General features: G+C 41.0%; 1 protein-coding gene across 1 annotated transcript in view; it reads right to left on the minus strand.

The window, feature by feature from the left end:
* Positions 1 to 21,686: 21,686 nt before the first annotated feature.
* NYAP2 (neuronal tyrosine-phosphorylated phosphoinositide-3-kinase adaptor 2) overlaps positions 21,687 to 24,495 on the minus strand; it is a gene marked incomplete at its 3' end in the record, with an annotated part of 131,813 nt that continues 129,004 nt past the window's right edge. Inside the window, exon 6 of the mRNA XM_084292010.1 lies at positions 21,687 to 21,914. Coding sequence (XP_084148136.1) covers positions 21,687 to 21,914 — 228 coding nt within the window. The remainder of the gene's footprint in view (positions 21,915 to 24,495) is intronic.

Below are 24,495 nucleotides of genomic sequence, written 5' to 3' on the forward strand. Positions count from 1 at the left end.
TTTTGGAATTTACCTTATATTTAACAATGAGGGCTGCTATGACTTTACAGCTCAGGATAACTCTCAAGGAAGTGAAATCACCTCTGGTGCTTCCCTTTAATGAAAAGAGTTGCTAGTTATTTGTAGTTCCAGCAAAAGAAGTAATTCAAGCCTTATTCTTCCATATTCTTCTATATCTTTGAAACAGAATGGAGCTCAAAATAGTTCACCTGCCTATTTGCAGTAGTATCTATCTAGGGAGGTCAAGGCAAGATTAGCATCTCATCAGTACCGCTTGCTGACCCAAGATACTAAATTAACTTCCCAACATGCCGGTTAGTTCAATGAACACTAGGACAGTAGATTAGAAGGATAACATGAAAAATGAATTGCTTTGCTGACTATAAAACTGGAGATAGTGTACTACCTATTTTCTACTTCCTGAAATAGTCTTCAATGGAAGTTTTCACAAGAGACATTGATTGCTCAGACTTAATTCAAGGTGAAGTTTTCCAATTTCTACAAGAATACTTGGAAATCTTTCCCAATAAATATATAAGCATGATTTATAGAAATTTGCTTCATGCAAATTTGATGGTTCGGAGAAAATTGATACAAAATACACTAATATAGCTGCTAGGCAGCAGCCCCAGCCTAACTACCACTCAACAACATAAAATAAAAGATATAAATGAGCACAAAGGAATAAAAGATATAAATGAGCACAATACCCAGTCTTCATGAAATTAGAGAGATCTGTGTTCCTACTGTAATCTGTTTTGAAGCATCAGGCCAAATGTTGCTAATGAGAGACTGAGTTACTAGCACATAATTCCCATTACTCAAGCACAGCCTGTCCAGTAACCAGGCATGGACAAAGTGATAACCAACTATACAGAAGAACCGTTGTTGTTGTATATTTGATGCAAAATATCTCAGAAAGAATGACAAATTACATATTTTGGCAGATTTAAATAAAAGCTTTCCAGGTGCTGAAAGAAGTAGAATGTCATCTGGTTGTATCTTTGTGACTAATGGAATTGGACAACGTGTTCTTGTAAATATTGTATTGTGATTTGTCAGCAAGTATAAAGGAAGCAGAAGAGTTCTGATTTCAAGCAACAGAGAATTCAAGGAAGCCCAAGCTTAAATGTCTTGCTGGTAATATTTGAAATTACTCAACCTGAAGTAATTTTAAATTTAGCAGATGGAACTCTCTAATGACAAAACTCAACATGATTAATCTTTGATTTAAATACTATTCTACTCTAAAGTGCTCAAAAAAGCTGAAACAAATATTGTAACCATAGCTAATTTCAAAACAAATGAGAACATTGCAACATAGGATTCAAACCAAAACATGGAAGCTGAATATTAAACAAGGTCTAGGAGAAAAAACAGTCATATAATTTAAAGTGTCATTCTAAAAAAATTAATGGACATGAAAAGCAATTTTAAGTAGTCTAGTTAGAAAAGGTAAACAAACAGGTTCTCATGTAATCAAACCCACTGAGTTCTACCTGAAGTGTCAAATTGTGTAACTCTAGAGGTAAGATGAAAGCTAGTTCAAAACCATGACCTAGACTCACCTCAAAGAAGAGATGAAAGAATTAATATTTATTTGAAGACCTCAGTTACTTTGGTGCATCATAAGCATCAGATTATTATAATCTCTCACTAGAAGTATCTACAAACAAAAAGATTGCCAACAGCACTATTTTTTTTCTCAGTCAACCCAGTCAGAAGTGAACATGGTTACTTTTTTCTGATGGAAAATTATACTATTTTAGGAAATTCTGCTAAAAAAATACTGCTCAGGAAATTGACAGGCGATCACCAAAAAATATCATTTAAAATCGATGAGGCTTGCAGGCTTGAATAACTATGTACCTGCCAAGCAGGAGCGCGGGCAGACAAATACATATACGACAATTTCTGAATTTATCAACCAAAGGCTGATCTACTCCCACTTGTGGCCCAAGAACTAGTTTGTCAATAGGAACGTACTGTGTAAATATCAGTTCAAGGGAATCATCAATGTCATTAATCCCAGAATAGGGAACAAGTCAACAAGAGCAAAAAGCACCAAGGCCCTTATACCACAATAGTTTGCGAAGAGAACAAATACATACATCACGGAATTGCACTGATATTATTGCCTTGTCATCCAGGGAGAGCCTTCTAGTATTAAGACGGTGCATGCTTGTTTTAATCATCCGTGGCATAAGCATTCAGGCTATGCCATTTCATTTTTTACTTTGCCAGAAGGAATACTGGTGTCACTGTCTAGTTCTCCTCTTCTGACATATCTTGGAAGGCATCTTTCAGTATGATGAAGATTAAAATGCTGTTATCAGTAGGAAATGGGATTGAATCCAACAGATTTGTGTCATGCCCCTTCCCTGCCCCCCAAGAAGGAAGTTTGTATAGGAAAAAAGTAGGTGCTACATAAAGAGAAACATGATAGGAAAAAAAAAAAAAAAAAAAAAAAAGAGATAATCCAGAGAAAGGTATAAGCAGTGAAAAAAAAATCTGAACTGGCTGACAAAAGGAATCTTAGTAGACAGCTCTCAGAATTTAACACAATACAATTTGTGTGGCTCAGCTGGAGATTTCAGGATGAAGGAGGCTGCCTATGAGGCTTGTAATATCTTTGATCTTAGGGCAAGCCCACTGAGATGGCAGCATTCACCCCCACCAGGCACGACGCTCCTTCTCATGGCATGGCACTCCTTCCACAATAGCTATGTTGGACAAATATCCAGCGAATGTTTCAGAATTGACTGGAAGGTGTCATCCATTCCTGCAGAAAAAGTGATAAAGGTTTGAATGTTTTCCCCCTTGCTCTGGAGGGAGGTAAAAACTCAGAATTGGGGCGGTTGCTCTGAAGAAAGGGGATTCTAAAAAGCATTATTTTGGGAGAGTCACAAGAAATTTTCTCTTCATGGTGTCTACTGAAAAAAATCCTGGCACTTTGACAGGAACAGTCTAGGCTGATAAAGAAGCAGAGCACCCAGGTATATTTTTTCCCTCCCTTGACTGGTTGCTGAAGGGGCAGGGAGGCAGGGTACTCAGCATCTTCATCTCACAGAAAGATATTCAGAAGCAAAGATCTCGATATCATTTTCTTCAGACAAAGCTTTCTTGAGGGGAAAATGCTTTCTTTCCCATAGAAAATATTTGATTTCACCAAAAAGGGCATTTTATTTAAGAGACCCAAGGGATTTTACCATCCAATAAAACCAACTTCACTTTTTTTTTTTATGTTGTTAGGAACAGGTTATTAGCTCTTGAGAAATCATTACATTGCCTTTCTATCTAGATCCCCCCCCCCTTTTTATTTTAATTATTTTTTTTTTAAATACTGTTTCCAAAGGAATAACTTAAGAATAAGCTTCCTTTCCAACTCTTGGAGTTACTGTTCTTTCCCATCTCTACTGCTCCTCCCAACACCCCAGTATTTCACATGCCTGTCTGGAGCCACGGGGGTCTTTGAGAAGTCCTCAGCCTCAGAAGGTGAAATGCTGCCTGTCTTAACACACAGGTATGCCTAGACCATCCGTTGTATTTCCTGGAAAAGGTTCAAGCCATCACCTGGGAGCTTCAGGTTACCAAGCATAAATGGTCAGTAAAATTTCCAGCCACAGACATGACACAAGAACTGGGAAGGTCGAAGTAACTAAAGATTAAATGGAACCTCCACTCCTCAGAGATACACATGGAACAATAAGCAGTAAAACCACAGAACCTCCTTGTGCCCCCTCAGCATCATGCAGTGAATCAAGCTCAAGGCCCTTTTAACTTTAGTAGCTGTATTTTTGCTCCATGTTACCAAATTGATCCTTTAATCTCCACGTGCCAAGTGAACTCCGTTCTCACACATCTCACCTCCTTCCAAAGCCCTGCTGCAGCCTCAGGGGCTGCCCGTGCTCTGTCAAGGCTCCCAGGTACTTACTGCAGTGATTCATTCAGGAACTCTATGTTCATAACCATTAATACCTAAAACAAACTTTGTATCAGTTTCAGGTTGGGACATTACTTCTTCATTCTTTCTTAAGACTTATTTCAGGGATTTTTAACAACTATTGAAAGTATTCCTTAGAATATCCAGGACACAAACAAATCAATGTCACTCCTCTAGATAGATGTGCTCAAAGAATGAGTCAAAAATATTCATTAATTACAGACAATGAATTATCAGTCTCTGAGCAAGGAACATCAAATGCAAAATATCTTAAATAATACAGTTGTATTTCCCTTATTCTGCAATGTAGCCAGTACTATATAATAAACAGCACTTCACACTTCGCATCATTTGAAAATTCACCTGTCCTGGCTTTACCAAAAAGTCAAAGTAGAATAAATACCAGCAATTTTATGTGAATTAAATTTGGCTGAATAACAAAAAAAAAAACAACACACATATCAAATGTTGTAACAACTCCACCTAGTTTACTGTATGTTTTACTAGGAAACTATGGTCTTCCTGTGCGAAACACCTCCAGAAAGACTACTCTAAACCAGGAAGCCTTGAAAAAATGCAAATGAATTCATGTATTTCTTCCTACTCTCCATGTAGACACAAAATCTTCATTCAAACCCTCCCATTTTCAGCTGAACTCACAGCCTCTCGAATAATTAGAACAAATTCTTGCCATAGTTAGCTCACTCTGACCTTAGGGAAGTATTGCTCTAGAAAATCAGAAAGCAGTGTGCCCGCTGGCCTTAGGGATATAATCAGATAGATCCGATTCCTTCTCATTCTGAGGTCAGGAGCATCTAAGAATAGACACAAATAAGAAAGTTATTCAGCATAAGCTTTCAGAGACAAAGCTACTTCAATTGAAAGCTTCTTTACTGTTCACTCACCTGCCTCAAAAGGCTGGGAGCCCGTGTTCCTCCTGCAGGTGATACCTCACTCTAAGCTGTTTACACCTTCGGCACCTCCTGAACCTGGGTGCAGCCTGCTACAGGCTCCCTTCGTTATGGCAGCTCTCATCACTGGGCAATCAGGAACACAGGATGCTGGGCCTTGCCTCAGCAGCACCATGCATTTGGAGTGACACCACGGACCAGGGCTCCTGTGAACACCAGCTGTTACCCCAGCCAGCAAGGGGTGGGGGAGTAGCAAGTGGAGTTGAGGACGTCTTTCCTGGGAGGCAACAGGAGCAGAAAAGCACTAATGAAAATCAAGACTCGAAGGAAAATGAGTAAAAGCTATGAACAGATGGGAGGGTTTCCCTCCCTGGTGGTACAAATTCTTATTTTAAGAACAGCTTTTACTTCTCTCATCCCTTACAGGACAGGTGCAGTGGGAACATCCTCTACCGCGACAGAAATGCTTTGCTTGGAAACCACTTCTGGATGTCTGGAGCTAAGACATGGTGTCACCTGGTTAATAAGCTGCTTCATGGGTTTGTGATCCTCTGTCAGCCTTGTACACAACTCCTTGCACACTTCTATTTACCACTCCTGTAGCAATCGAGCAGAAGCACTGAAATCTTTGTGGTTTTCTGTTCTTGGAAAGGAAGATGAACAAAGCAAGCACAATCCTGCCTTGTAAGTATTGCAGCAGAGACACCTGATGCGTGAAAGTTCTGATGAGGTACTGACAGCTAGAAACTCAGACCTATAATCATCCTCGGGGTACTTAATAGGCTTAACTAATAATGCCTTTAAATATCAGCTTCATACAAGCCATTAGTTGAGTCATAGATCTCTGTTTAAATGAGTACCTGGGAAATCTGAACAACTCTTGCATGACATTTTTGAAAGCTGAAACGTGCCTTATGGAGGGAGCTTCATTCCCTGGTGTAAGAGTCACTGCAGACAGTACCAACCCAGCCTCCTGAAATTAAACACTACAGCTCATACATTTGATCAGGAAGGATCCAAAACAGTCACACGATAAGCAGGAAGTGACCGTAATTTGATTTGATGTTAGCAGCCCAGGGACACGAGTTGCTTCAGTAGATAACTGAACTGTGATGCCAAGTGGCTGTTGCTGGCTCTGGGACAATTTCCAACCTCCTCAACCTGCCTGAGAACAAGAGGCCTGAAGACGCCGCTCTGGAGCAGGTTTCTGCACAGCTCAGTGCTGCGCCTCTTCGTAACACCATGCCATGCATTTGTTAGCGCTTAGGGACAGAGATGCACCTCTATTCTTGCTCAACGAGCACTTGGAGTAAATAGACAGTGTCCAAATACAGAGTTTTCCAGTCTTAAGAACTGACTGAAAATGAGTAGAACACATGAAAGCAGGCAAGTGTATTTTCTTTTATTTTAGACTTAACCTTCCTTCAAACATCAATTGTACTTCTGGTATTTCAATATTTGTCTTGTCCTGAAGTTTCTTTATGGTATTCATTTCTGGAGATGTGTATATATATCTTTCATTTTAATTATAGTTTCAAGATACTTGTTAACCTATGATTAGCACAGTGTGAAGCTGAAGGGGAGCATCCATTGGGCCCAGAATAACCTTGTAATTTTCTCCCTATTCTCAGCTTTCTAAGCTCCGAGGCTCCAGATTGTTTGATTCCTGTTTGGATTTTTAGCCCATCATGAACGTGACACAGTTGCTAAGATACATATCAGTCTGCACCATGTTGATACAATATTATTTAAACACTTTAAAGGGCAGCCTAACAGTTCTCTATAAACACACATCTCCGCTGTAAACTGTTCTCAGCAGAAACAAGCAGCCTGACACCAAAATTAAATCCAGGGTATTTCAAAGATTACTGTGCAAGGCTTCACGATCATCCTCCCACGACCACCACAGCACCTCGCAGACAACACGGGTGTGTTGCCACCCCTGCTCTAGACTCAGTGCGCACACATCCCCTGGCACGATGCCTGCAGCTCCGCATCGAGTGAGATTCCTCTCCTGCTACCGCTGTCACGAATACGCAGTGAATTTGATTTGATGTTAGCAGCCCAGGGACACGAGTTGCTTCAGTTACCTGCCCAAAGTCAGCCCAACCAGAGCAGCTGGGGTTCCTGCCCACAGCCCTCACGTGCTGCCTTGCTGCACACCACCACACCACTTCTCATGCAGCAGCCAGGGGCCCTGCTCAAGGCCAAAGACCTTGCTGCACCACGTGCTGGTGAAATTTAAATTGGAAGCTTAAAAAGCAAGGCAAGAGATTCACATGGCCAGCAGGAAAATACTAGGAAATAACAAAGACCAGTCCTGGTGCACCTTCCTGTGTGACCACCCAGCTTCCCTCTGCATCTGACAGCGCCCCGCAAACCACCAATAAACCCCAGCAGCCAGCATGCCATGGGACAGCTCTGCAACAACACTGATTTTAGTAGCTGTTACAAAAAACAGCAACTCCCATGACCATTTCCAACTTTCTGAAGCTAGTGAGGAATATTTTAATGGAAAAACACACAGACTTCAGAAGTACATAGTGGGGGCCCAAGATTCAAGGACGAGAATGTCTCACGGTGGCTGCCAACAGTCACCCCCTGCACCAAACTGAACAGAACACGTTTTCAAACCAAAAGCATATCCCAAAACAGTACACCGTTTTCAGTGTGGAAAAAAATATCTATTCACAGCATACCTTGGTGAGTCCAGCATACCATAAGCCTCAGAACTGTTTCACAAGTGACAGGCATCTATGTAGGCAACGCAGGTGCTCTGAGTACCTGGAATTACTCTCCCACTTACTCAATTAAGGGTTGTGGTTTTTTTTAATACACAAAGTGTACCAAGTTTCTTTGCATTGGCTTTAAATTACAACAGTATCTTAGGATGTTTTCCCAGTGTTATTTAACTGTATTATTTAAGATACTGGTAAATATTTATTGCCTCCCTGTAATTCTTGCTTCCTCCACTAGAGCACATCCAGTCTATTCATAAATATCTCCTTTTTTTTTTTTTTTAATCAAACTGCAATTTTTTTCAGTGCTTTATTTTCTCTCTCCTGAATGCATAGAAAATGCTGCTTTAACTCCACTTCTGCCTGGTTTCACCTCTGCTTAGATGTTTCTGTTCAGCCCATGACGCACTAAGCTGAAGATGCTGAGATGGCAGCAGCCAGGAGCTCAGCTAGCCAGCCAAGCCCACAGCCACCAGGCAGGACAGGGCTGCAGCAGAACTGGAGACCAGCCCCACTTCCATCCTCCTTAGGAAGGGAACAAGATCCTTGGGCTGAGTTTAAATGCAGCTCCTGGGCCCACAGCAGGTAAGGTGGGTGCTGGAGGCTCCAGGTGTTGCTGGTCAGGACCAATAAGGAAAATGAGTGTCCATGCTGGCCTGACACCACACACAGAGCCAGGGGCATTGCAGTAGGACAGAAATGACAGCAAAGTGTCGCTGCCAGGTGAGATGCAAGGTCAGTTATTCAGGAGAGGACAGAAGGGTGGCCTACAGTTATAGTGCTTTTAAGTTAATACGCTCACTTGCCTGATTCCTTGATAGGCACTTGTGAGAATCCTCTACAGAATGAAACCAACAAAATATTAAATATCTATAACATATAAGGAAATACTTTTTTATATATATTTTTCCTGAAAATATTTTCAACCTTTCTAACCCAGGGAAATTACAATGTATTGATTTATTTTGGATGCACTGTCTCATCTGCCCAAAAGTTCTCAACTGTTCTTCATAAGTCTCAGTGCTTGTTTCAGGGGCATTTTCTTAATAATCACGATCTCCACTGACACTATGCCCACAGACAGTTCTTCTGAAAGACCACACCATGGCCACTGACCTAGTGTTAATGTGTCACCAGGTCCACTCCAACCTTTTATGTTTTCTTTGCAGACCACACAACCATTTTAAAACTTATTTTTAAAGCCTGTTGCCAAAAGGAACAAGGTTTTTAGTCTTTCCGACTACCAGTTCATAAACTTCATGAACAACACCAAAAAGTTGTTTTTGACTTGTTCAATTTTTTATATTAATGTAGAACAGCTACTTAATGTTAAAAATGCATTTCAAAATGTAAAAACATCCTGCTTTGGAAATAAAATCATAGGACACCCCAACATCCAAGAATTGATTCATATTTTTTTTAATCAAAAACAGAATTTTCTTATATTTTGGTATCAATACAAAAGGAAAACTAGACATTTTTTTGGCAAGAATTTTCTAGTCAACTGTACTTCCTGTTCTATGCACTTATCCTCCTGGTATGTCCTCACATTTATAATATCTATACAAGTTTTTCTTGGCCACATGGTATTTCATTCTATTGTGAACATCGTCCCCCCTCCCCAATGAAAATTGAAAGCAATCCAATTAATATCTTCTTTAAAGCCAAGGCTGAGTGACACAGTAAAATCAGACCACTAATGGCACGAATTATCCCACCTGGCAATCCTTCATTATTCTGCTCATCCTGCCAGCCTGGAGCAGATGTGTGCCTCCTTTCTGCACAGCCACCAGCACTCTGCAAGCCCGGCAGCACCTTCGAGCACAAGATGAGTGCTCAGGGCTTTCAGCAATGCAAGAGATGGCATCAGTGGCCAAACTATTGTCCATACATAGCTGCCTGCTGTAGGCACCTCTCTCCTTGTAAACTGACTGTCATTTCAAAAAAGTCACTTGCTTCAGGAAGGACGGCAGGAAAACTCTTTTGCCACCACTTAGCTATGCAGGCGTTCTCTGCTTTCTTTTCCCTAAAGATGTCTCTTTGATTTGAAAATCACTACGTAAGCTAGGAGGTAGGAAGACATGGAATACTTTATTTTGTATGAAGTGCTAAATGACAGAAAACGTTACCATTTGTTGATGCTCACAAAGCATTTTTTTGTCATAGTAGGGTGTGGCAATTGCCAGGCCTCTTGTGTCGGAGACAGATGACCATGGAAAAGCCATTGGAGATGAAGCAGAGCACAGCGGAGGCACCTGGTCACAACAGAGATGACACCTGCTAGTACGAGGGCCTTGTTGCAGAGGGAGGGAGAACAGAAACTATTCTCTAGTCCTGCTCTGATCTCATGAACAAACCATGGAAATTCAGTAAATAAGAACCTTATGGAGAGTCAAGATGTTCCATTCTAGGATCCGTGTCATGCTATTACATATTTGTGGGTAAATATTTCCACTATTTTTCAAAGAAAATAAACCAAAGTACTGGTTTAAGATCCTGGTGCTTGGATGAATATTGAACTCAGCATACATTCTTCATCCTGAATTTATCATTAGTTAGTGTTCCCACGTGTTCTTAGGCCACAATGACACTCTCTAGTTAGGAGTTATGAGGAGGGCGATAATGTGAGAAAAATCAATAGTGTTATTTTAAAATGTTCAGCCATGAAAGAACAATCGACGCTTGAAAAGACCAGAAACAATCAATTTCAATGAGCAGTTAATATTAGGTAACAAGGCAGCAAAGCCATAGATAAAGATTAAACTGATGAGAAAGAATATTTAAGGCATTAATTAGATACACTAGAGCTTAATGCCCCCTAGAAGAGCTTTTAAAAGAAGGCTCTATCTTAAAGTTTCACAATCCTTTGCAGAACTGTATCAATTGAATAGCACGTGACAAATGGGATGCTGAAAACTATTTTTTAAAACAATCATAATTTGTTAAACTAAAGTATATACTGATGGCTGGATTCTGCAAGAGTAGGTGATGACTGACAATCCTTTCCCCCTATGAAGGCAATATTGTACTCCCCAGAATGAAGATACTCACACGCCTAAGTGCCCAAATCTATGGTAAGGTAAATTACATCGTTAGGATTTCGAGTTGGAGCTGTCCTAACATAAACACTATGACACGTTCTTAATGTGAAAGATATGAATGCCAAAAAAGCAGATGACCCCATTCTTGTTCAGAGACGCTTAGAATCTGGTAACTATTTTCTTGCACTATATGCATACAGGTGGTATGTCCCCTCTTTGTCATGGCAAACCAATGTACATGTATTCTTTATTTCAGAGGCTTACAGGGGACTTTTCAAGAGAAGAGAAGCATACCACAAGACATTAAAATAAAATAAAAAAAAAAGAAAAAAAGAGAGAGAGAGAGAGAAAGAAAGAAAAATAAACCAGCTAATAGCAGGAATCTGTAAACCACCTGTAAGGTGCAGATAATAGAAGATGGGACTATATTTAGAAGTTGGGGGAAGGAGGCAACAGCATACTCAGGGCTGAAATCTCCAAAGTTTAAAACGTTCTCTGAAATACAGTGAGACAGGTTGTCACTGGACTCACATTAAGGCTTTGATTTACCCTTGACAGTATCAGACAGCCAATAACAGTCTACCCAAAGATAAATCAAACTGGTATAAAATAATCTCTGTCTAGAATAAATCTAAGAGTGCATTCCTCTTAGCTAGCACAGCAGGAAATGTAGCATTAATTATTCTTTGTTGTATTATCAAGTGCTCTTCAGTAGAGATACAATTTGAAGGACAGAGGACTCTTTGTCATAAGCAAAAATCCCAGGTCAGCATTTTGCCTGATTTCCTATTAGTTTGTCATGGAAACAGTGTAAAAGTTTTCTAAGACATGCCTTGAACTAGCAGAACATGTAACAGCTATATTTCACCATACCAAGATAGTAGACAACCCTTCCCTCCCTCAGACTCACCAATGTCACTTCACAGAGCATTCATTTATCTTGTGGACATATAAAGGAAAACCTGAGCAAAAAGCACTACATATTAATTCTATCTCAGAGAGAGGGGAGAAAGGTGATTTACATGTGGTAGAAGTCTGTTAACAAAAGCAGTTGTGTCTCTGTGGAAATGAAATAGGCAGTAAGAACTTTCTTGCAGAAGTACAGAAAGCCTGAGCTCAAATTTGCTTTCCTATGTTCCTGAAGGTGAGATTATGTTTAGATTATGCTAACTTGGATTAAAACTTGTCAAAATGTGAAATTTCTTTTTGGTAGCAAGTCTTAAAATATCATGTGTATTTGAATGCCCAAACCAGATGGAAAGTAGAGGAATCTCAAATTTTTTGAAAAAAAAAAAAAAAAAAATTACATGAAGTGTTACTTAGTTCATTTCAAAAAATGTTATTATGAAGGGTTCTCAGCATTTCTCAGATAGACGTTCAGAGTATTAATTCAGACAGCATACTAGAGATTTTTACATCTCTCTGTATCTACAAAAATAGCCATAAGTGATAAAACAGAGGAGAGCTTCCGAGTAGAAATTAAATGCCAGCAAGAGTACAAGGCAGCGTAGTAACTGGTCAACATGGTAACTGGTCAAATTCCTAGTACCCTCCAGTCCATAGCACTAAATCCCTGACACGTGTTGGTAAAATCATTCTAGAATCATCTGTGGTAACTATGTGCAGTACCTGTTTCTGAAGTGCTTACAGCAATACCTTGGTCACACACGAAGGCACACACAGGAATGCATACAGTGCCAGAGCAGCCCCTGATCTGGTATTCCCTTGAGATGTCTGGGTGGGCTTTCCTTCAAAGATACATCCACTTTCAGCTTTCCATTCTTCAAAGTGACTCTGCAAACCCAGAAGAGTGCTGCAAGATGCTCTAAACAGGATATTCAAGGTCTAGGTGATGCCTAATTACCTTTCTAGATGTTCATTTTCAAACATTTGACTCAGTGTACAGTACTGCAGGTTTTCCCCTGCTGACCACACTCTCCTTGTCTTGCATTGGCAGGTTCTGATCGAGGTATTGCTTGCAGCCTCGAATACCCTGAACACATTGGATTTCAGTTATTTTGGATATTTCATCTCTTCTTTTGTGGTACCACTAGATTATGTGCCTTTAAGAAGTTAGGCCAGACATACTGTCACAATCGTCAAGGAGAGAAATGGCCAGAACATAGCAGGAAAGGCTTACAGATGCTGTGTGCAGAAATTTCAATTGGAACAATTCAGAGGGTGAAGCAACATCCCCACAGTTCGTATAGTTGTAACAGCACAGCAGAAATGTATGCCAGGAGGACACAATGTTTTCCCCTGGTGCATTCATTCTTTTGAATCAGTCTTTATTTTTTATTCCTGCTTGACTTTCTTCCACTGCATGAAAACACACAAAAAAGGCCTCATATCTATATTGTTCTGAAATCTCTCAATCTTCATGTCAGTCTAGAACAGCATCTGCTGCTGCCTAGCCCAGAAACCAGCATCCAGGGGATGATGGAACAGATTGGGGCGGACACAACCTTACAGCCTGCTGCAAATCACTCATGACAAAATTTTGCATGGAGACCTCATCATGGCTCCGCTTCCCAAACCCATTGCTCCCAATGCCACAGGGTGTGCCAGCACAGCCCAGCTCACCACAGCCACCCGCAGGCAAGTGCCACCAGCCCTGCTGGAGCTCACTGCCCTACTATCTGACACGCCAGGCAGTGTTCGGCCAGGCAAACAATTGCCATAGAGAATTTATCCTGTCAGGTTATTGCATATGTAGTTTCTGTCACTATATCATGATCTTTCTCACACACAGGATAGGAGCCAGGGGAAAGAACGTGTTGGGTTCAGACTTCTTGGATGGACCACACAGCAGAAACTCAGGTGAGACCAAAAGCCAGGCAGAAAGTGAATGCCTCTACACTAGAGATTCAGTTGTAGTGTTTACAAAAACAACTAAAAAAAAAAACCTGAAGAATTTAGGAAGGAAAAGAGCTCTTTGATGGGGGCTGAATTCCACAGGAGTTACTTTGAATTACACCAGCCAGCTGGAGACCCAGGGAAGGCTGATTTTCCATTGCCTGGCACCTTGTAGAATCATTTACACTCTTCAAGTGGACATAAAAACGTTACTAACCATAACAGCACCGTTTAACACCCACTTTTCAGAGGTGCTAATGTCTAAACAAAGTATAAGGTCATAGAGCACACGGCCCAGAGAAATTCAATTAGGAGTGGTGGCTGAGGAAGTGCAGGCTCCCCTCCTGCACTGACAGCCAGGGCGCGCCTCCCCCACTTCCCCAGGCACTGCACCACCTTTCTGTGGGAACACGGCACAGCAGTCAAATAATTTTTCTGAGTTTACCTTTTGGTGGGTGTCTTACATGCTGGTGAACTGCACCCCTGTGATCTCCCGTCATCTGGGGTGATGTTTCTGACATGGCCACAGTGCTCTGCTTCCTTCCACGTCAGCCAGCACAGGGCCTGTCCCCACAGGAAACATCCAGAAAGCCGCCATTATCTGAAATGAGAGCTCAGGAGGGAGGTTGGGACGCTTGCTCAAGATGGCGGGCATGACCCACAGGAATCTCGTCAGCCCAAAGCCTGCTTGGCACACCTGAACATGGGGTAGCTGTGCCCTTGCTTGTCTCAGAGGCTGAAGACCAGAGCTCTGGCTACTGGCTCACCTCAGTGGCTTTCTTGCACCGAAGCCTGATGTTTACCACTTACCACCATTTCCCCAGTCATTTCTCACTCCCTAACTCCAACCTCTACACTCCCGCAACCTGCGTTGTGAGACCCAGCCTTTGTGAAGGCAAGAGAGCCCGTCCCTCATGGTGGGGCCTGAGCTGCTTCCCCCTGTCCTCCTCAGGCGGGGGCCCTTCTGTGGTGGCCACCTCACACCTTTTCATCTTCCTGAAATGCCTGGATATTTATTTATTTATTTATTTATTTATTTATTTATTTATTTATTTATTTATTTTTAACATAACATTGAGGCAACAGTTTTATTTTTATTTTGGTTATATCAGTAAAGCTGTACATCTATAAATGTGAAGGGGTTTAATCCAATGCATTTCATGTTTCTCTAAAGGATTTAGAAAACATTTCTGCTAAATTCAAACTGTATCTCAGAGTAAATAATGTATTCCGGTAAAATGATCCAGTCACATATTATGGCTGTATTTGGATCAAGTGAAGCCTCTGAGCACCTGGCCCAGTTGTGCCAGAAGCTCATGTACTACCACTGGCCCCCAGAAGGGAAAGCAACCCAGCTTCCTGAGGAGCCCAACCCCAGAAGCCCATCCCCTCCCAAATCCCGTCATCTCCTGTCATCCCAGTTGATGTGCCCTACACAACCTCCTACAATGCCCCTGCTCCTCAGAGGCTGCAGTGAGCTCCCAGCAGGTTTGTCACCCATTTTGCTGCCTCCAACCCCAGGGCCAGGCACAGTGCAGGAAGGTGCCCGGTCCACACCCATACCTTGCTTGAAGGTGAAGCTCTTGGACTCCTCTGCCGGCTTCCTTGGGGCTAGGAGAGGTAGGCAGAGCTCCTGAGCCACTGCTGCGGGCTGCTCATGGCGCAAGAGATGTGCAAGAGAGAGGTGAGAACTGGCAGAGAAGGTGTATGGGAAAAGTTGTCCTTAGTTTTAATATACTTCATTTTACTTCCTTCTGGCCTGTGTTGATGTCCTGCCAGCTGCAGTCAGAGAACCTCTCCCCTAATGCCTACTCTTTCTATTCCTCCACCCAAAGTTGCTTTTGGGATGAGGATGTTAGAGCCCAGGAGAAATGTGACCACCAGCCTAGCCATTAGCTTCACCGCTGACTGGCTAGTATGCCAATAGCCATGGCCCAGTATGTAGCTTCTCAGTACCTCCAAGTTTTATCCACTCTTTTTAGGCTTATCTGAATCCCCTCATAAAACTTGCTGTATATACACTTGGAGCAGCAGCGATAAATGCTGTTATTTAAAATGAAATTGATGATGTTTCCTGCTCCTGCTTTCTTTGTACATTTTCATGAAAGGTTAGTGAGCATGGAGCCAGCTGAGAACAGAGTACAATATTAAAAGGAACAAAAGAGGAGAGGGGAACTCTCACTGGTACCTACAAATATATTTCCCAAAGCACACCATGAAAGAAATGATTGAGACAGAAAGAAAGAAGAGGACAAAGAAAGATGAGAATATGCCACAGGTGGGAAGAGCACGAAAACAATCACCCATCATTGTGCCAAAAGTCTCAATTAATAGGTGACAGGTATGTAATTTTGTTTTAAAGGCAAAACTGTATCATAAAAGAGATGTTGGCAGGTTTAGAAAATAAATGCCAAATGTGTTCAGTCTTGCCTTTGAGCAGTGTTTCTTTTCAGTTGTCTTTAGTTTTTGTAAATTTTATTTAGTTTCCTGCAGTTCCCTTGCCAGCTCTGTCAGCTCTGGCCATAGATCTGAGGGATGTTGGCCCATCGCTCCTCTAACGGCTGCTTGACTTCTCCGCTTTGCTCAGGGCAGGTTACTTGTTCCCCAGCAAGACAGGCCCCTGCCTGCTTTAATTGCTTCACAGCCACTCTGGCACCAGCTAAGGTCACTCTGAATGACTGCAGCGAAGAAACAGCAGTAACTCCAGCCAGTGTTATTGTGATGGCTTTTAAAATGCAAAGGGAGCAGAGACCCAAGATGTAGCACTGCAGACACCTTTCAACTTTCAAATAAACTTAGAGAAAATGCAAGTGTAAAACTCAACCGTTGCTTTTTATGGTCTTGTCTCCTTTTAATTTAAACCTCTTCTGTTTAAGAAACAAAGGCACATAGAAAGTGTTTTTGCAGTGGCAAAGCAAGCCAATGCACATATTCTAAATAGGAAAAAAACAGTCTGATTTTGCCCCAGATTTATGCTCCTTGCTGCATTTGGCAATCTTCCCCCTTCATTCCTTCTCTGGTTCAGTTGCCACTGCCTCCAGCAGTGGTCAGGCATGGCGTGGGGAGGGCATGGATGTTGGGGGCATACTGGAAGGTCTTTAGAAAGGAGCTAGGAGGCAGGACTTTGTGAACTGTCACACAGAAAAGAACAGATCACAATCTGACTCTTAAACTGACAGAAAAATCCCTTGTCCTCTTTTAGGCATGGAGATCTTTGGAGAAATCCCTGAAAAACCTTGTTCTGTTCATTTTTAGTCATCCCTGTAAGATTTCCCTGTAAAATACCAAGCCTAGGACAAAAGGCTGCAGTTTGCAGTTCGCAGCTTGCAGAGGGTGAGTCACTGTGAACATCCGTGGCAGTGGGTGCAGAGAGGAAGAGGAGCAGAAGGAGGTAGTGAAGCTCTTCAGCTGTTTCACAGGCATTAGCAGTGGGGTTGCTGCTGAAGAGAGAGGGGCTGTGCCTCAGGGAAAGCATGTGGGTCCAGGAGCAGGAAAGCTCTTGGAAAGCACATTTTGGATATCTGCAACCTGATTCAAAATCAACTCCTGCAGAAGACAACCAAAAGAGTCCCACTAGATTAGTTCTGCATACAGATCCATACAAACATGAATAATGCAGCACTGGTGTCAGTGATACAGAAAGAACATTACTGCTCTTTACTGGCTTCTTTTTTAAATAGTTGCTTACTTGCTCTTGGAAACTTTATATTATAAAATCTCATCTCAAAAATTTAGGATGGGAGATTCTCAGTTGCAGAATCCAGTCTACAAAACTTCAACAAAATCCACGTAATGAAAAACAGCACTAGAAGATCAGTATCATTTGCAAGGTTGTACAGGTGCTCTCCTTCCTCCACAGCTCCTGTCCTGACCCCACTGCCCCGTGGAAGTCTGCTGGTAGGACTGGGATTTACATCCCAGTAGGAGTAAAGCTTCTGGCTGGATCCACATAAAATTACACTGACTTTTAGGTAGGTTTTTTTTAGAGCTTTATGGAGTATGTGATGGGTCCTTCTCCCCTTAGTGGATATTCTACAAATGGGGATCTCCAAAGAAGAGTCTTCGATGTGACCATCTTCTGTCCCAAACTCTGATAAGCACTTGAAGAAAAAACTTCTGGATGCTCTTCAGAAAAATCTTATCCTGAGCATTTACTTGAGGATGGCACTCATGGCATTAGATGCAACCAGGCATGTCTTGCAAATACTAACCTATTAAAGCAATTCATTGATTTCCCTCAACAAATGATGCAATTACGAATGTGCCTATGGAATTCTATGAATACACATCTATGACTTGATTTTCCTTCCAAGCAATCTCTGCCTAGTCCCTAGTGAACAACACAGCTTTAAGATGAAACCACCAAATGAAAATGAACAGCCAAATATTTTAAACTATTGCTTTTTATTATAATTACACTGGAGCACAAATAAATAAGCACTAAAATATTGTAAAATATTGTCAATGCACTAAAGAAAGCAGAATTGATCTTCAAACAACATCTTATTACTTCAGAAGTATCAAAGTACATTTAATTACATCTTACCTAAAAAAATCAAGTACAAAAATGAAAAGAAAATTAATATGTATTTATACTGTGTATATAGAAACGGCTAGTAATATATGATTACAGTTAGCCTCTAGCTACTCCTTACTCCTACACAATCTCAGGCACATACCTGACAATTTCTAATGAAATATGAAAAAAAGCAACATGACATTCAATTTTAAGATATTGGTAAATGTATTACATTGGAATGAACACAGAATGATTTCATTTTATTTAAAAACCCTGTCATTTAAAAACATAGTGCTGTTGTCCACTTAAAAAGAAACCCAAACAAACAAACAAAAAAACCATACCATTTTATACCATTTGCTTTAATTTGTCATAAGGAGCAATAAAGTAGACATACATTGGCTAATATACGTAAACACATTTTTAGTGCAAGAATAACAAGACCTGTGACTTTACTGTGCTTTCTTGAAATCACAGTGCACTTTACACAAATTGCTACACAATAATGTTTAACTTCAGGAGTTTAAAGCAAAATAAGTGCATACCAAACAATTTCATATATACAGTCTTCATAAGTGTGTGTATATATGTGATCTGTATGTATATACAGATTGCATATTTATACAGACTACAGCTTCAATGAGTGCGTGTAACTAAGCACTGTCATTCACCCTGTGACACAGAAACTGCTGAGACAATAGGTGACATGGGAAATGTGTGAACAGCATTTTGACAGCACGCTCTGGGCAGTACGACACACCTTTTACTCAAGCGATTGGGTGAGCCAGCAATCACCGGACAGAAGGAAACGCTTGTCGAGCCCAGGTCTGTCTGTGACCTTTGGAAATCACTCAGCCTGAGCCTCACTCCCCTCATGATTCTCGCAAGCGTGAGGTTCAGTCCACATTTCTAAAGTGCTTGGAAGGTAAGTGCTAAGTTATATTTTACTTTTTCATGTGGTGTCACAATTTAAAACAAAAAGCCATTGTTTCCATGGGATACAATGGAGGTCTGGAAGCACATGGGCAGTTATTTAAGGACAACATAAATAGCATTGAGTAATAGAAGCAAAACATTGAGTGGCTTTTATGGCAGGCTGAATGTACAAGCAAGTCTGTTTACGACAAGAATGCTTCAATTCCCTGATCATTATTCCTATTACGCGTTGATATGAAAAGGACACAACATGAACAAACACTATTAAACACAGTAACTGTTCACATTAATGTTTGCCATCCTCCAAAGGGTTTGACACCGCAGCGCCCGAGCATACCCACGGGTCTGGACTGCAAAGCCAGTGCTTCGGCAGAGCTTTGAAGTGACTGCTCCAGGAGGAGAGCAGCGCGGAGAAGAAGTACCGGGACTGCCTGAATGCTGGCTTTGCTTTTGTTGCCAGAGATTTAGTGCAGCGGAGGGAAAAGGTTGAGCTGAGTATTTCACACATGGTTATGAGAAGTTCTTCTCTTGCCACATAACAAGGAAGACAAAGCATAAACGCTTTCTGAACAATGAACCTGTTATCTCAACAGATTTCTCACGACCAACAAGTCGTCTTCTTTCCAGGAGATTCTGGAACTTTGCGAGATCTCTTGAGTTTTTCTTCTGCCATTTTCTTTCTTTAAAAAAAGAGAATAAGCAGAATGTACAGTTGGTGTCGTGGATGTAACATGTATTCAAAGATTCCTTCACAGCCTCTGGAGTTTTTCATTTCTTCTGTCATTTGGGCTGTGAGGGGCTCTTTAAATCTGCATTTCAATTGCGTACCCATTCCAGCCACTGTATATTCATAACACACACAAATATTTAATGCACACATCTATGCGTATAAATAGAGAGATACATGCATATATACATATATATGTGTGTATACATATGCATATATACATACACAATAATGCTAATATACATACACACATATAAACACACACTTTATCTTTTACAGAAATCTCAGTTTGGACATCAAAATATACATTAGTTAGTTATAAAATATTTAAAAACTTTATTTCAGAGGCTGAAAAGAAACTACTACTGATAAAGCATTACTCAAACTCAAACTTTAGCAATATAGATTACAAAAACCTTCTAAAATTTGATATTTTTGGTTTTTTTGATCAGCAATTACAGCTGTGGCAATGCTGTCAATAGAATTTCAAAGAAAAGCCAATATAACAAGAAGTTTCAAACAACACACCTTTTCTTCTCAGAGAATATAATACTAAAATGATTGTTTTAAAGAGGAACTTTTGTGCTACCAAATTTCAGACACATAGAAATTTAAATATACAAAATATATGCCATACATTTTTTTTTCCATTCCACAATTCCACAGCAGTACAAGTTTCCCTCGTTCTCAACAGCTTCTTTTGGAAGATTTTTCACCTCATAGATTTCACCCTCATAATCAGCATAAGCCATCTTTTTCTCCCGTTAAAACCAGGAGGTCATAATTCTTTGGTCATGACATAATATTCTGTTAAAGTGGGTGTGATATAATACGGGATTGTAAGCCAATTGCAGAGGCAGCCAGGGAGACGACGTGGCGTACCTGGGAGGATGGATATATGGCCTCTGCTCCCAAACCACATGAAATCGAGGGAGATCTCCCTACCAGCTTTTGGGGGTCTGAATGCCAGCCTTCATAGGTAACACAAGGTAATCTGACACAGGACGTGTTGCTGGATTTAAAACTAATAAACATGTAAACAGGTTTTGTCACCTTTATTTTCTGGACCAAAGACAAATGCGGACAGGAGCCGTGGCTGCAGGGCCACGGCCTTGACCTGCTAACGACTGGGGCTCCTCGCCACGGGCTGTACAACGCTCAGTCACAGTGAACCATGGTCTCCGCTAGCCAGCTGAAGGTCATGAAGGAGGAGTTTCTGTTGCAGGCTTTTCTGCAGAAAATTTAGTTTCCCTTCTTGGCCAAATAATTATAGCTGGAGATTTTAATAACTGATTAGGATAAAACCAAGGGCAATTTATGCGATTACGAGAAAACTGATACAGAACAATTCGTGTTGTAAATGCAACTTGGGCATCCACATCAAGCACTTGTATTTGCATTGCTTGCAGTTTTGTTGTTTCCCACCAAAACTCTCTCCCTTGTCCAGCCCTCCCCCAAAACAGCTAAGGATGTCTAATGAGCACAACTCTAGGTAACTTCTACAGCCCTAGCACCGAGTTGTTTTGTACATTGTCATGTTAAACAAAAGGTACAACCACATGCTTTGTACAGAGTCCAAATCTAGGCAGGTAAGAGAAATAAAATGGTGGAAGGGGGTCAGGGGAGAGCGTTAGAATACCACATAGAAAATAGTTAATAAAACAGTATAACAGTAACATTATATAGTAAAATTCTTCATAAATTTTTTTGAATTTATAGATATATATATATTTAAGCAGTGTCATTAGTTTGGGTGTTTTCAATATATCGGCAAAATATTTACATTCTGATATCTTCTGGATCCAAAAAAAATCCTGGATAAATATGTATGCCTTAATCCAGTCAGAAACTTAAATCTCTCTCTTGATTGACAGATGAGCACTGTATGGGTGTGTTTTTCCCTAGGAAGTTCACCACCTGCAGGTAAGTCTTACGTTAGAGCCTTTGCCTTATTAAGAAAGCTGGCTACCTGTGCATGGTGCAACATGGTGGAGAGGGCATCCTCCACCTGCCTGTCAAATTGCAGTGTCCCAGAAAACAGTCTGTTGTTTGGAGTAAGGAGGAGGGCTGTATTTCTTGGTCCCGGTATTCTTTTTCCAACTCGGCAAAATAGGCATGCTGTCCTGTTTGCAGAGTCCTTTTTCTGATTTCTGTCGAGCTTTTATTTCTTTGCAGAGGCAACGTTTTTTCTCAATCATATCCAGCATTGTATGGTCCCCTTGCAACCACTGCATGCACGTCACCTGTTAGGGGGAAAAAAGGATAGAAAGAAAGGAAAGAGAAGAAAAGCATACAAATAACTATTTGGCCATGAATTGATGACATTGTTTCTTTCCAAGTTAGCATTACTCTTGAAATACTCTCATTTGTCTCACAAACAAAAAATCTCTATGCCAACAACAGAAACAAAGTCAGTCTTCACTTCTAACTACTACCCTATGGGGAAAAAAATGGTAATAAAAGGTCCCCTTTCTAACTTCTCCAGAGCACTGAAAGCTAATAAAGATAAATGTTTTCAGCAAACTACCACTACTTGGATTTTAAATGATGGAATAGATCTTAAAAAGGCACATGGATCTTAACAATGTCCTTAAGTTGTGGAAATAAAAAATTCTATACACTCAAAACCATGTTTTATATTGCTTTCCAAATCCAATCTGTCACATTAAAAGCATGGTGTTAACACTAGTGAGTATCAAGCTAAATATAACTCTGTGTTTAATTTTTTTTTAAATGATTTAATGAACTCCATGCGAATTATATGGATTAACCTATCCTCCTCTATGATGATATTTCATTAACTGGAAAGCATCAACTGTTTAGAAACTCCATGTCTTCACACATGTAGAATATTTCAAAACATGATCCTGATCCAGAAAAAGAGGTTAGCATATGTTTAGTTGTAAGTATATGTCACAGCCCCGCCAAAGCCTGAGAAAGTGGATTCATTAGAGTTCAGTGGGGTGCTCACATGATTGAAAATGTGTGTGCCTTCAAATGCTTTAGACTGGAACTGAAATGCCAAATACTAAACTATCTTGAAAGGGCTTATCGTATTTGGATCACACTCTGTATACCTGCAGAACAGAGAACTTCCTCTGAGCACTTACTTGCAAATCTGAAGTGATTTCTTAAGTCTCCCAAAATCTACTTTCCACATTAGTCATAAATTAAGGATTTGTAAGTAAATGCATGCCATACATTTGCAGGGGCTGTCCAAGTACATCTCTGATCTTGTCATGCAAATGCACATGTACAGTAATACTTTGGCAGCATTTTATGATTCATGAAGGAAATGTGTGTTTATTATTAGGAGTCTGTGAGTATATTCAACAATGCATATACATTTCGATTACAAATCTGAAAATGCTAAGTGTGGGCATGCACCAAGTTCCTAGCACTGGGGATTGGTCTTCTTAGAAGCCAAAAAAGAAACTGTCATTGACTTCTACAGCTTTTGTGGTCAGCTTGAAATGCATTTAGCTTTTACGGACAAATAGATAATGTTCAGATTATAGTAAGAAATAAAGCAAAAAGAATAAACGTGAACAAGAAAAAGTAAAAGCAAACCATGCAGCCAAACAGAAAAATAAAGAGAATACAGAAAAGTAGTTTTTTTTTCAAAAACAAAACAAAACAAAACATGTAACAGAATGTTTTTAATGCCTGACACAGAATAAAAGAATTTCAGATAAAATTACCTTTCTTTATACTGAAACAAAAACAAGTTTACCTTGCCTTATACATTAAATAGTATTTTGGGTACCTTGCCTTATACATTACATAGTATTTCAGGTAGACCACAATAGGAACTTTACTCACAAATGTTCTTAAGAATTTAGAGTTACAAGGGCAAAGCATCTGTGGGGTATCCTCCTGCACGGATGAACTAAAAGCCTTCTGGAAGCCCACCACGCCTGCTCTTTCTAATACCATCCTTGGGTTTCACCTCAGTGGTGATCTAATGCGGTGCAGGTGTGAGGCATGCCATCTGCCACGACCTTCAGACTTTCTCTCTTTGGGTGCCCAGGCCTGATCCAAAACTCACCGAAACGGAGAGACTCGCTCCTCCCCGCCCCCCGGGCGACTCCACGCATCTTTGGACGAGGCCCAGTGTGGGGCAGGTTTCCTGCCATGCTATTCATCGGTGACGTGTTACTACTTACGCAGCAGTGTCTTCGCTTTGGCTGGGTCCTCCTACGTGGGGCAGGACAGGGACAACACAAGTCTGCACACAATTCGTTAAACACAACATGGACAACACACGGTGGCACACTGCCTTCTGGGCTGAAGCTGAGGGCAACAGCACTCGGGTGCCAACTGCCCCTTGCAGACATCAGGAGCACCTTCTCCTCCACAACCATCCTGTCAGCAACCAGCACGCTAACACCAGCCCCTCGCTGCCTGTGCTCACTTCAGTTCCCCCGCATCGCGAGCACGGCCCTGACACATCCGACAGTGCGAGGTGCTACCTCTACGCCACCCATGCTCCCGCCATCGCACTGTGCACAGGGTGGCCAGCACAGCGTTGTCTGGTAGCTAATCCTCTTCACGGGACGCAAGGGCTCGGAAGCAGGATTTTGACATGCTAAGCTCTAAAATACCAGTTGCAGCCTCCCAAAGATAGAAGTGGTGTTGCAGAATGTATCAGTTACACCGACACTCTGCCACCCCCTTAAACAACAGCCCCTAAAATAAACCTAAGTGTAGACAGCTCCCAAATCCTTTTTTATACTGGCCACCATATTGTGTAGCAGTTAGAGAATCACTTACTATGACAAATTTGAGTATTTCCACATTCCAGGACAGAGGTTTTTAAGACTG

The sequence above is a fragment of the Netta rufina genome (assembly GCF_964035555.1).
Source record: "Netta rufina genome assembly, chromosome: 9".
Classification (NCBI taxonomy): domain Eukaryota; kingdom Metazoa; phylum Chordata; class Aves; order Anseriformes; family Anatidae; genus Netta; species Netta rufina.